This window comes from Corvus brachyrhynchos, unplaced genomic scaffold (genome assembly GCF_000691975.1).
Source record: "Corvus brachyrhynchos isolate BGI_N302 unplaced genomic scaffold, ASM69197v1 scaffold59, whole genome shotgun sequence".
Classification (NCBI taxonomy): Eukaryota; Metazoa; Chordata; class Aves; order Passeriformes; family Corvidae; genus Corvus; species Corvus brachyrhynchos.
This window is the reverse complement of record NW_008246054.1, coordinates 6,161,968-6,174,800: the sequence shown is the minus strand read 5'-3', so window position 1 is coordinate 6,174,800 and position 12,833 is coordinate 6,161,968. Positions and strand designations below refer to the sequence as shown.

The window sequence follows — 12,833 nt, the reverse complement described above, 5'->3', positions numbered from 1 at the left end:
TTACTGATGCTAAGGATTTGGGACAGGGAGGAAAATACTTTGTGAAGTCCCTGAAATTGATTTGCTTGGGAAAGGAGCTAGATCTTGCTGATGTTTACGCCTAGCCCTTGACTTCCTGGCTGTTGTGAAGTGAGGAGCTCAGTGCAGCATGGCTAATGATGTGCCTTGTGTCCCCTCTCTAGGTCACGATCGGAATGTCCCTGCTCTCTGGGGACCCCTGCTTCAAAACGTGAGTTCCTGGGTGTACCCCATTCTGGGCAGACACTAAAATTGATGAAGAGAGGGGAAAAGATGCCCTTGATATTAGGAAGTACAGTAAAACTGGTTGAATCAGCCAGAAAAGTATAGCCAGCCTGTGCTGTTAATTGGTTTTGTTCTCTGCTCTGGCTTTCCCAGCTTGATTATTGCTGTGCACACTATTTTCCCTGCTGGTGCAACTTAGGTTTTGGAAACCAGTAGATTTTGATTACAAACTTCATGTTTTGCCTGAAGGATAGAATTTCTCATGGCTCTGGGGTTGGTTTCACTGACCTCCAAGAGGAGAAAGGTCAATAAAGAAAACAGTCTTGGAAGTGGACATGCTTCAGTACATATTATGGGGGATAAAGGTCTCAGATTGAAACAGCAACAAAAATACTTGGAGGCTGAATCACTTTAATTTTTTTTTTCCTACAGGGCTCACAACTTATATTAATTAGCAGAGAAATTGCAGTAATGTGGGGTTTTTTTAATGCATAATGATAGGAAAGCATAAGTACAGTTAGGCTGTGGAGCAGTTTTGCTGCTTAAAGAATTGTTGGTGAATCAACTAAGAAATATCCTGGTCACATCCTCCCTCACACTACAGTGCAGTATCACAATCCCAGCCCTGCTGTGGTGTGCTGGAAGGTGTGTGACTACACAGCAGGGCTGCCACGCACCCAAAGGAATATTTCATGTTGCCTCCCAACAGTATGAGAGAAAAAAGCTTTACCTTGAGGCCAACTCTTGTAGCAGTTGTATTGTGGGCTAAAAGGTGTGAGCTAGCTTGAAGTGTATAAGTTAGCTCAAGTTCTTGTTAAAAATGCTGCATACTTTTTGGTAGGTTTGTTTTGTGAGTGGTTTTTCATAGTGCTGCAGCATTTTCTGATATTTTTAAACCCAAAATCAGTGTCATCTGATTCTGAAGAATTTCTGCTTCAGAAGGAAGTGAAATAAAGAAGTTTTTAATATCTTAAACTATAACTTTGTAGCAGTAACAGATGTTTTAAATCTAGGGTACTAGGATGTCTGGTAATAATGTCTGACAAAATACCTGTTGCTCCTTTGCAATGGAAGCAAGTCCCACTGTTAGAATGCCTGAAAATTACACAGAATAGGATATAAATATCCATTTAATGTAAGTAGATTCAGTCTGAAGGTCAAACCTCCTAATTTTCTTAAAGGATTTTTGCAGTCATTCCCACTTTTCTCTTTTATGTTGATGATGTGCAAATATCTAAAAATAGAAGCTTTGCATGTGGAATAGTCCTTGATCAGTAGAGCTTCTGGTAAATGACACTCATTAGAGGGGTAGGCAGGAATTAAACTGTGCTGGGAAATCACTTCCAAGCACTGATTTTCTGCAGCAGTCCATGAACCTTCTCCTGCTGGGGTTGTTGGAAGGGGCAGAGCAGCTGAGCTGACAGACCAAGGGGCTGCTCCCACAGCTGCTGCAGGAACAGTTTGCTTGCTTAAGGTTGTAAAAGCCTTAAAAACCTGTGAAGCAAAGTCCCCAAAGCACCTGGGTGCATGCAAATCACTGATAACGTGATTAGGGAGTGTTTTTTCCTGGTGAAGGCATGCTGTGAGTTTCCTGGAAGCTTTATAGCCATTCGGCTGCCCACAATAAATATTCTCTCTCCCAAAATACTGCAACCTCTCAGGTAACATCTTCCCTCAGAGCTCTGCATGAGACAAATAAAAGTTTTTATTTCTCACTCCTCACTTAAAAACCGTAATACAATCCATTAGTTCCAGTTCAGACTTCAGGTTACAGGGAGGTTTGGGCTCCAACAGGAATATTCACTTTGCCACGCTGCACATGCTGTGGCTTCCACCCAAAAGCACTTCTGGAGGAAGGGAGGGGGGCTCCAGGCACTCACAGCTCTGCCCTGCAGTCAGCATTTACAAAGCAGTGTTGCGAGCTTGCAGAAAACCAGAAAAATAATTATGACGCTGGAAAAACACTTCCATTTCACTAGAAAGGAGTTTAATAGTCAGTTAAAAAAGGGAAAGGTTATTTAACTGTTGTAAAAGTGCAATAGGGGGACAGGGTTGCTGGGATAAAAGGTTTCATTTTGGCCAAAGAGGTGTAACAGAAAGGAAGCTGGAATTGAGAGTGGGACAACAGCAAACTGGTTCCTGTTTGTGAAGCCAGCTGGCCAGTGGACACATGTTGGCGGGGAAGGGGCAGCTCTGGATGGTGTCCTGGAGGACAGTGCAAGTTCTGAGCCTGTTGTCCTGTATAAATGAATGAATGGTTCCCTTTTGCCTTAATTTACCTCAAAAACATGATTTTTCTTGTAATGCAGTCCAAGGTAGGGAAGATACCGGTCTTGGATGTAGGAAAACAAAACCTAACATCCCATTTGAGCTGCTGTTTAGAGCTGCCAGCTTCCCCCTGCTGAGAAAGGTGGGGTAGGCAGAACGATGCCTGCTGCCTGCCTGGCAGTCTGTAACCTCCTTCCCTTCTGATGACAGGCCTCCTTCCACTGCCAAATCCATAACCATCCCGGGGCAGGACTCTACCCTGCAGCTGACCTGCAAGGGCGAGGGAACCACCAGCAGCAGCAGCAGTTCCTCCACAATTGGCTCCCTGCGCCAGACCAAGCCAAGAACTGCCATTCTCAGCTCAGGTGTGAATGCCTACCCTGGAGCCGTGCAATGCATGGCTGTGCCTGGACACTCCTTTGTTTTTCCCAGCAGTTGCAAGCACAGAAACTTGTTAATTTTTCATGTGTTCCCGCACCCATCCTCAACCCCATTGCTCATTAAGAATATTGAGAGTAACAAAGCCATCTAAGTGTAACTGAGGAAAGTAGAATATTTGCTACATGCATATTTCTGTTAGTGGAGATAAAGCAATTTGTTCTTTTTGCTGGGGATTTGATAATTCATGCACTGCACTCATCCCTGCTTGCCACTGTGTTCAGTGACACCATTGTTCTGCGCTCAGCCATTCTGTTGCTTAGACTTACCTTCTAGAAAAGTTCCTCTGAAGGTTTTAGAGGTTGGTTTAAGGTCTAGTGGCCTCGTTCCAGCTGCTGATACAGTTCTTTGGCTTCTGTATGAGCCTGTTTTCAAGGGCACTGCATTTTCACATCAGTTTTTTTCCTTCCTAGCACATTCCAAATGTGCAGGGAGATACACTCCACCAAAATAGCACTTGAGTCTCATCACTTCAGTGACAGAGCACAGGGTGCAAGTGGTGTTCTTAAAAAGCTGGCTAATGTGTTACATTTGTGCACTCCCAGATAAGCTTCCTGCAAGAGAGACAAGCAGGGCTAGCAAAGGAGCAGAGGTTATGAAGTGTCTGGACCAAATTCAGAGATTATTTAAATGGTACAGGCTCTCTCACAAGTAATAGAAAGGGACAGGTAGTAACAGAAGCACCCAGAGGTTGTAATACTTCACTGCCAGTGGCCATCTGATGCTTTCTTTGTCTTAGCTTGATGCTTGTAACCGTGGATAGTTTTACACACTACTTGTCCTTCTAGATGCTACAAGCCTGAGATATGTTTGTAAATTCATCTGCTGGATAGAAATAGTGATAAACTTGATAGAGAAGCTCACGGTGGTCTTCCCTACTCCCTGGGTGTTTGTAAGCCCTGTGCTGGCCTGTACAGCAGGGCTCGGCCATCAGACTTGCCCTTTCCTTGATCTGTCATCCCAAGATCAGCCTCCACTCCCAGCTGATCAGTGCACCATGCGCTGGCTTGGTTATGGTGTAAGCAGTGTCCTCTTGTTCCTTGGCAGGTGTCCCAGAAGAGCCGGATCAGAACCTGTCCAGCCCAGAGGAAGTTTTCCACTCGGGGCACTCGCGGAACTCGAGCTACGCCAGCCAGCAGTCCAAGATCTCTGGTAACCATTGATCCACACAGCTCTGCCAGCACTGGTCACATCCCTTTTCTCTCCTGCAATGAGCTCCTGTGAGAGTGATTTGCAGCCATCTCTCTCACCCTGCTCTGTAATACCAGCCTCCTGTTCAGTCTCTGCAGATGAGCTCATAGATGTCTAAACCTCTGTGTGCAGGAGCAGAAATGCTGCTGTGAAGCTGTTCTGCCAGAAAGGGGAGCAGATGTGGTTTGTAATCCCTCTGTGTTGGCAGGTTACAGCACGGAGCACTCCCGCTCCTCCAGCATGTCTGACCTGACCCACCGCCGGAACACGTCCACCAGCAGCAGCGCGTCCGGGGGGCTCAGCATGACCGTGGAATGTCCTGAGGGGGAGCGGGACCACAAACTGGAGAAGCCACCTCGCCCTCCCAGACCACCCCTGCTGCTGGACAGACCCTCCCGGTGAGTATTGTGGAGCAAAGACCTTTCTCTGGGAAGGAGAGACAGAGCCTGCTCCTTTGTCTTCTGGCAGCAGTGGATCAGATTGTAGCCACTGAGGAGGAGACTGTGGCCAAGAGAAGCAGGACTGTGTATAGAAGTCTGTGTCTTGAAAGGCTGAGTAAGTTTTTCCTCCCACCAGGAGGAAAAAGGATTCAATGGAGAGTCACCCAACCCGAGTGGATGACACCAGGATCGACGCTGATGATATAGTGGAGAAGATAATGCAGAGTCAGGACTTCACAGATGTCAGCAATACTGAAGGTGAGAGGAGAAGTCTCAGAGGGGATGCCTGGGCTGTTCCTTTCGCAAGGCTGCCAAGCGTTTACAGTCAGATCTGATTTGCCATGGGCTCCCTTCTCCTTTTGAGAGCTATTTGCTTTCAGTGCTTGCTGGATGTTTCTGTGGTAGATAAACCACGTGGGTTTGAGAGCTGCACATGTGTTTACACATAGCACTTGCTGCTGTTCCACTCATGACAGCAGAGATTGAATAGTAGCTCAAATGAGCAGGGAGAGAGGAAAAATACTGATTCTCAGTGCAGTGGAAATGAGTTACATCAGCTGTCTGCACTGCTCTAGTGGCCCTCGTCCTGGGTCAGTATTTATCAAAAGAGAGCACAGCTGGAGGGGGAACAGCACATCTCTACAGAAACATGGGTTACCATGTGCTGGTGATCAGGTCTGTCGGAGTGCTTAAGAAAGGGTTTTTTCCATTGCAGTCACAGCATCTGTTAGGAGAAAACTAACAATATAACTGCATTTGTTTTCACTTTCGTTTTCCAGTTTAGCATAGAAATCAATCTTTGGCTTTATCTGAGATTTTCTGTTAAATTTTAAACTTGAACCTAGCTTGTTATCTGTGCTTTGTTAATTTACCATTAATCACCTTGTTGCACACGGTAGCACTCTTATCATATGAGGATTTACACCTCACTTAGCATGGGTTAAAACTAGACCGAATGCAGCTGCCTCTCACCAGCAGAACAGGCTGAGTTTCTCCTCTAGTGACTCTACAAAAGCAGTGTGAGGCCCCACATCTCATCGGTTCAGATGTGTACAAGCTGACCGAGAACTTGCATCAATGGAATTGCCTTTAAAAAGGCAGCTGGAGGAATAAGACTGAATTAATACCTCTACCTTTATTCTTCCAAGGCTTCATGTTGGCGAGGCTCCCTTTTGGAGCAAGGAGATGAGTTCCCAGGGGCTCGATGACTGTGGGAACACCACCAGAAAGTGTGGACGTGCTGAGACACAGTTGTTCCATGCTGATTGTGTGTCTGGGAGGGGAGTTCCTGGCAGCCTCGGTAGTTCTGGATTGTGACGTCTGTGTTCCTTTTCTATCTGCAGACAGTAACCTGAGGTTGTTTGTGAGCAGAGATGGAACAACTACGCTGAGTGGTATTCAGCTGGGAAACAGGTAGGTTGCCCAAAAGGTTGGCAGACAGAGGGGCTCCAGAGAGATTAGTGAGCTTTGTACCTAGGAAACTTCCACTTTTTGCTACAGGAGAGATTTCTAAACATCATGTGCTGCATGGTGGCTTTAATCCCACATTAATAGCCCTGGGATCCCTTTGGTGGCAGGCTGCAGTTGCACTAGAGTATGAATGCAGTTCTCAGCAGGAGCTCAGAGGGATAATGGGATCCTGGTTGTTAGACCCAGGAACAGAAGTGAGTGAAAGGACAAAATGGTAGAGGCTGGTTCCCGTTTGCTCCTGAAGGAGGGAGCTTTGCCTTCTGCTGGCCTGCAGCAAAACTGTGGCAGAGTGGGATTTATTGTCTCTTTTCCCTGCCTCTTATTGTCCCTTTTCTCTGCCTCTTCCATAATCATCCAGGGCTTGTTCTCTCGTGGAAAGCCTTCTGGAGCAATAAAACTTTTTCTTGCCACTATAGCTCTTAGTACAGCTCCTGGCCAATTGCGTTTGAGGCGTTATTGCACCTCCTCAGTTGAATTAAAACCGGCAATTATGGTAATGCAAAGATGTATCAAGTTGGTAACAAAACTGGGAGCATAGTAAAGCCAGGCACACTGGCTCTTTTTTCTGGATAGGATACTCCCCCTTTGCTGTGTCCTTCAGATGGGTTCGTGTGTCACACCCAGCTCTCTCCAGTGCTGTATTGCTGACTTGCCAAGTCCCTGTCCCCTCAGTGTTCCAGGGACTGACTTCCCACAAGGCTGACTGGTTACTGGCAGTGGTTTGTGTGAGCTTAGAAGATGATGTTTGAGAGTGGAGAGCTCGGAATCAGGACTTAGTTGCTCAAAATGATTGGAAAATAACCTGCCCTCTTCATCTCCCCCTTTGCCTCCCCAGGGTCTCATCTGGAGTTTACGAGCCAGTGGTGATTGAAACCCACTAAATGTGAAGAACAGGGTAGAGCTGCTGGACACAGGCCCCCTACCCAGTCCGCTGCCACATGGATGCCAGCCTTTACCTCTCTTCATGCAGCATTCCAGAAGGGATTTCTCCATGCCCCTCTCCATATGTTTGCACTGCAGAACCACTCCAAGACCACTCCAGAAACATGCACTTTCCCTGCATTGGCATTGTCCTTCTCTGCTTGCTGGTCCTTCAGTGCCTACCTTCCCCCTGTTCCTGCTCAGTCTGTGGGGCTTATCTTTGGGCTAGTCCCAGAGGATGTTGCTCATGTGCATCCCTCATTCCACCCATTCATTTGCAGCAGGGGACTTCTCAGCTTCTGTCTCCCCAGAACATTGGGTTATACCACTGTGAACTCTTCAGACCACTGGGGGTGGGGGAAACCATTCTAACCAAACGCAGAGCTGCTTGCTGGGGACACAGTGACATGGCCACTTGCAGGATGCTTTATTCCATTGACTCTGCAAGGGAACATCACCTTCCAAGGCAATGGTTTTACTGAACAAGGTATACTGTGGGGTACACTTCGCCTTCCTATCCTCACATCCCCAAACAACATCTTCTCATAGGAAATACTTCCCAAAAGTGCATTTCAGAAAACTACTGCAATCTAGCTGGGAGTTGGTGAACGGTTAAATGCGAGTGCTCGTCACACCACTGACTGCAGCAGCCCTTCCACTGCTGGGCATGGAAGGGGGTGTTCATCAACTAGCATTAAAGGGAGCACTTTAGAGGTTACAGATTTTACCTGGAGGAGGATTCTACTCACTATTCCAGGAGTATGATCTGTGTTTGCTGGACTGATTCATCAGATAGTCCTGTTGGAGCTTGGAATACAAAGCCTCTTTTTTTTTTTTTTTTTTTTTCTTGTTTCATTGGCTCAGGAAGGGAACTGCCCTTCTCAGACTGTGAAAAGAATCTCATCTGACAGCCCTTCCCTGGGCCAGAGCTGGATGCAGTTGACTGCAGTGGTCTCTCTGTTGTGGTGGTGATGTTGATTGCCTCTCTTGGCCTGGGCCAGTAAGGGATTTGGTGTTGCTTGGCCTTTCTTGCCATGTCAGCAGACATCTGTGCCTGAGCTGGTTCCTTCTAGGGCTGGGGAGAAGCTACTGTCTCTACCTTCAAGTGTAGAATGGGTGTTTGCTGCTGCATTAGCCACAGCAGCTGTTCTGACTTGCTCTGTGGTGAGTGAACTCTTCTGACAAGGCTTCAAACTGTTCTTTGGTTCATCTTTCAATTGCTCTTCTTTGGGTTTGGTTTCTGCAGTTGTTTGACACTTTTCCTTGCAGTGTGTGGCAGAGATGTCAATCCCTTTCAGCTCCCACTTGGAGATTCTCCTGGCAGCCGAACTGCCAGTGAGGATCTGGGCAGCCCCCGGCTGTAGGCCACTAGCAGGCTGTGCTTGCAGCCCTCCCTGTACAGAGCCCCTCAGCTGATAAGCTATTTCTGCCCATTCCTCTTTTGCCAGTGGTAGCACTCAGCAGCCGTGCCCTCAGAGCAATTCCACACTCCAGCACCTGGCTGTGAATCTGCTCCCCTCTGACACCTGTGTGTGTGTGCACAGGCACACACACATTCTGTTCAGCAAGGAAAGATTTGTAATTGATCACGTTGCTCAAATTCTTAGTTATTGTAAAGCCTCTTTTCAAAGAAGGAAAAAAAGGGGGATTAACTGTGGTCTCTTTGGCCAGAATGCGTGCAGATGAGCTATTGGAAAAGGGAATCTGGCAGAATGAGAAACAAGGAATGAAAAGGTCTTGATTTAGTGGGTTTTTTACCCTTCTAGCTAAGGATGCTGCATGAGGAGGGTGCTCAGCAGTGGATCAGATTGTAGCCACTGAGGAGGAGACTGTGGCTCAGCAGTGTGGCAAAACTATACACTTGCTTACTCTGTTTTGATGGTTTCTCTCTGAGTCAAGAGGTTTCTTTCTGTGTTTGGACAGACCACTATAGGATATGCATCTTTTCCACCCTTTCCCTTCAAAGGGAATCTAAATTTGAATTAGGGTAAAAAGGGGATACAGACAACACCTTGGTTTGGTTTCATGTTGGATCTTTTGAGACTGTCTAGAACAAAAGCTCTTTCACACTTGCTAGGTTTTCTTAATGGCAATCTCTTCTTCATTCAGCCTGGGTGGGTTTGGCACTCACTTGCAGGCTGCTGAGCATCCTGTCCTATTCCTGGGGTGCCCGTGTCTGCAGGAAGGAGAGAACTGCTTGTCTTTCTCCCTCTCTGGAGCACTGCCAGAAAGCCAGGCCTGGCCTGACCATCTGCTCAGGTCAGGGTGAGGGCAGAAGGAGGCTCGGACAGCAGTGGCTGTTCCTGCCCTGTCTGTGGATGGTTGTGCAGAGCTGAGGGTCTGGCTGCACCCCAGGGGCCAACAAAGCCCCTCAGGAAATCAGATCCAACCATGACTTGAAAGGAGCAAACATAAGCCAGGAAAGAGGCCAAAACCCAGCTCACTTCTGCTGCTTTGCTTCTGTTCCCATGAAAAACAATGGCAGTCACTGTCAGAGCAGTTGGGATCCCAGGGCATTCTTTTGGCCTCCATTGGCAAGAGTCAGCTGCTCTGAGGCACTGGCAGCTTGGCCTGTCACAAAATCCCCAGGGGGACAGAGGGAGGAATATCTTCCCAGCAAAGCAAGAGGAGAAGCAGTTGAGCTTTTGAGAGCACTGGTCTCTTCTTCCCAGGCTGGCAGAGGCATAACCTGCTCCATCACATTGGTGTGGCCAACCTGGGCATGTCTTGGGCTTCTCTTCCAGTGGCTTGGCACATCACTGCTTGCACTTTTGATAACTGTGTCTCATAGGGTATTTCTTCCTTGTGTCCACGTTAATGACTCCACAGATCCTGGTCTTTGTGTGGCTTTTTAGCTCTCCTGTCCCTGATTTTGAGTGAGTAAGTAGTCCTGGTCATCCAGCCTTGTGCAGCACAGCTGGGGCTGGGGCACCCGGAGCAGACCCAGAGGGAGGAAGGAGCAGTCTGCTCCTGTTTGTAGATCCCATGCAGAGCTCCTGCTGCACATCCAGCACAAGCAATGCCCAGCAGTCCTGAGGCAGCCGTGGACACCCGAGGCGGTGGCTGTGGGGTCACTTGTCCCACACACTTGCTGCTGCCTCAGGAAGCTGCGTCTCACAAGCACTTTTTTCCTTGTGGCATTGCTGCTGCCTGTTCCTCATTGGACTTTGAACATTTAAGAAGTGAATCAGTTTCCAGACCCAAACCGCTGGCTAGTTTCCTTTGGGTTTTTCTTTTTTGTTGTGAAGTTTATGGAATTTTTTTTTTTATACAAACCCAGCAGGCTGGTGTTTTTTGACTGCATTATTGTTTCATTGCTATTTTATTTCAGGGGAGCTGAGGGGGGGATGCTCTTCCCCACATTGTTCCCCTTCTCAGGGGATTCAGAGGTGGCTTAAACAAGTAAAAGGACCTTATTGGCAAGACTCTGCATCCCCTGGGTCTCTGATGCTGACAAGCAGGGCTGCTCATGCCTGGCTGGCCCTGGAGAGCAGAGCTGGCTCTCTGCTTCAGTCTCAGGATCAGGCAAAATGTGTGGACTCTGCTCTCCCAGTTTCTAGATGTTTAGTTGGTGGAAGCACATTGCAAAGTGTTAGGAAATTCAGTGTAACTTTTCTACTAACTTCTTTTTTTAAAACCAATATAAAACTGAGTGTCCAAAAGAATAGGCTTAGTTGTTAGTTGGTGAAGGAGATGGGTTTCAGCTGGAAATTGTGATGGGAAAAGTGGGAGAAGGATGTTGCTCCCTCATCATCATCTTTTGTATGGTCAGCACTTTAAATGGGGGCCTCGTGCTGTCCTGACCTTCAGAGTGATGGGCAGCAGGCGTGTGATTTCTCCCCCCCTCATTGCCACATCACTTTGCCCCCTACAGAAAGTTAACAAGCCCTTTTAAACGTTTGCTTCAGTTTTTAGAGGGTTCCGAACCAGGCGGAGGCCTGAAGAAATATGTATTTCATTCTCATCCGAATAGGAGGGGTTGACTTTTTATTTATTTAGTCGTTGCTGTTTCTTTTTAAGTGGGTGGCAGTGCAGCTGGTCTCTGTACTGCTGCTGGGAACCTCTGGGAAAACCTCACTCCAGGTACGCTAGAGCACCTCGGCTAAACCCCTCCTGGCGAGGGGCTCCCCCTCCCCTCCTCGCTGCCTTACCTGGGGGCTGCAGACCCCCCCTCCACCCCTCCTGCCCCGGTTCTGCTGCCCCAGCTGGTCTCTAGCTGAGTTCTTGCTCTGGTGACTGAGCCCTTTGGACAAGGCCAGTCCCCAGGGACAAGTTCCTACAAACTCTGCCTGGTCGCAGGTGTTTGTCCTTGAAAAGCCACTTCCTCGCTGCGGGGGGGGGATTGATGAATGCAAAATTCCCCCCACTTCCCTCCTGAGAGCTGTGTCCGTCAGCCCCCTCCTTGCACCATCCGATCCCGCTGCCTCCACAGCGCCTCTGCCCCGCCGGGAGGCAGCGGACGTGGAAACCTGGGAAATGAAAAGGAATTTGGATGAAGCTCTGAGCGAGGGATGCGGCTGAGCCTGGTAACTTGCCTCAAACACATGGAATAACGGTAGAGCCCATATTTTTGTGGGGGGAGGGAAGGGAAGGGGAGATCATGTTTTATTTTCTTGAATGTGACTTGAGCTTGGTGACCTTCGGCTGAGGCGTACTCGATTTGTATCAGATTCTATAGAGAGATGGCTGATATTTTTGGAAAGGGAATGGGTCTATGCAAACTTCCAAAATTGTTTGAAAGATAGTTTAACTTTTTTTTACTTTGAAAAATCGAAATATAAATCTAACTTTTGTCTTAAAGCAGAAGTGCGTTTAGAAAGAGAAGCTACTTCCTCTGCTCTATTTTGATGATGATTCTTGGAGAGTTTGGGCTGGAGGGAATGACTATTTTTCACCATTTCTATCTTGCTCCTCTAGTTTTTTTGGTTCTTTTTCTAACGGAATGCTGTGCCGTCTTTGATTCAACAGATTGTGTTTGTATTTTCTGTATCTGGTTCCTAACGTAGAGAAATAACAAATACATGAGGAAATCAATATAATGTCAAATGTTGTTATGGTTTGGGGGAAAAAAATAAAGGTTTTTTGGTACTTCACACTGATTCTTCTTGTTCTGTTTCTTGTTTTAAATATCTGCTGAGGAAGCAGGAGGGTGAGATGGGCATGCTTGGGCCTGGACTAGAGTTTGGATTTACCTCCTAGGATTGCTTTTATGGCTGAGAGCGGAGATTCACTGGAGATGGAGAAGGGGTGGAGATGGCAGCTGGCAGCACAGCACCAGTCCCGGGGCAGCAGCAATCCCAGAGAAAGGTGACCTGTGTGAGGCACCAGCACTGTCCCGTGTACTGTCCCATCTGTCCCAGTGTAGGCCTAACCTGCCTCTCCTGCTGGGGCTACCTCACCAGGCTCCCCTGGGGGACTGGGGCCACAGCCCAGCAGGGCTCCAGGGAATGAGTATCTCTGGATCCTCAGGGCTCGTGCCTGAGCAGCCCCTCGGCCACCACAGGCTCACCCTCCTGTTAACAGAGGGTGAGCCCAGTTCAGTGCCCAGATACTCATTGCTGATGCCTGACAGGGCTGGACGGGAACAGGAGCCATGGGAGGAAGCAGCTTCTGCCTTTTCCACCTTCCCAAAGCCTCGGCCACACAAAGGTCAGTGCACCTTTGAGTCTCAAGCATGGTCTTCCCCTTTCCCTTGTTTCAGCAAGGGGAGGCAGCCGATTCTGTCTCTGGTGTCTGTTCCTTGGCCGTTCGGTCTCGCTTTTCCCTTTCTTCCCGCTGGCCCCTGGGTGTGTTTGGAGGAACGGCTGAGGCGTGGGATGTCCGTGTCCCGGGGGATGGAATTGGTGTCAGGATACGTCACCG

The 12,833-nt window shown here is 48.1% G+C and overlaps 1 protein-coding gene and 1 long non-coding RNA gene across 3 annotated transcripts in view; one reads left to right on the top strand and one right to left on the bottom strand.

The window, feature by feature from the left end:
* Window positions 1–12,070, top strand: part of FAM102A (family with sequence similarity 102 member A) — a 36,850-nt gene extending 24,780 nt beyond the window's left edge. For both annotated transcript variants that reach the window (XM_008642267.2, XM_017745578.1), the window contains exons 5-11: window positions 183–229; window positions 2,722–2,876; window positions 3,997–4,101; window positions 4,349–4,538; window positions 4,717–4,838; window positions 5,924–5,993; window positions 6,886–12,070. In XM_008642267.2, the coding sequence (XP_008640489.1) occupies window positions 183–229; window positions 2,722–2,876; window positions 3,997–4,101; window positions 4,349–4,538; window positions 4,717–4,838; window positions 5,924–5,993; window positions 6,886–6,931 (735 nt within the window). In that variant the 3' untranslated portion in view covers window positions 6,932–12,070. The remainder of the gene's footprint in view (window positions 1–182; window positions 230–2,721; window positions 2,877–3,996; window positions 4,102–4,348; window positions 4,539–4,716; window positions 4,839–5,923; window positions 5,994–6,885) is intronic.
* Window positions 11,994–12,827, bottom strand: LOC108449474. Its single transcript, XR_001865629.1, has 2 exons — window positions 12,631–12,827; window positions 11,994–12,283 (listed from the first exon to the last, which is right to left on the bottom strand). It is a non-coding gene; the product is annotated as an uncharacterized LOC108449474 (long non-coding RNA).
* Window positions 12,828–12,833: the final 6 nt, after the last annotated feature.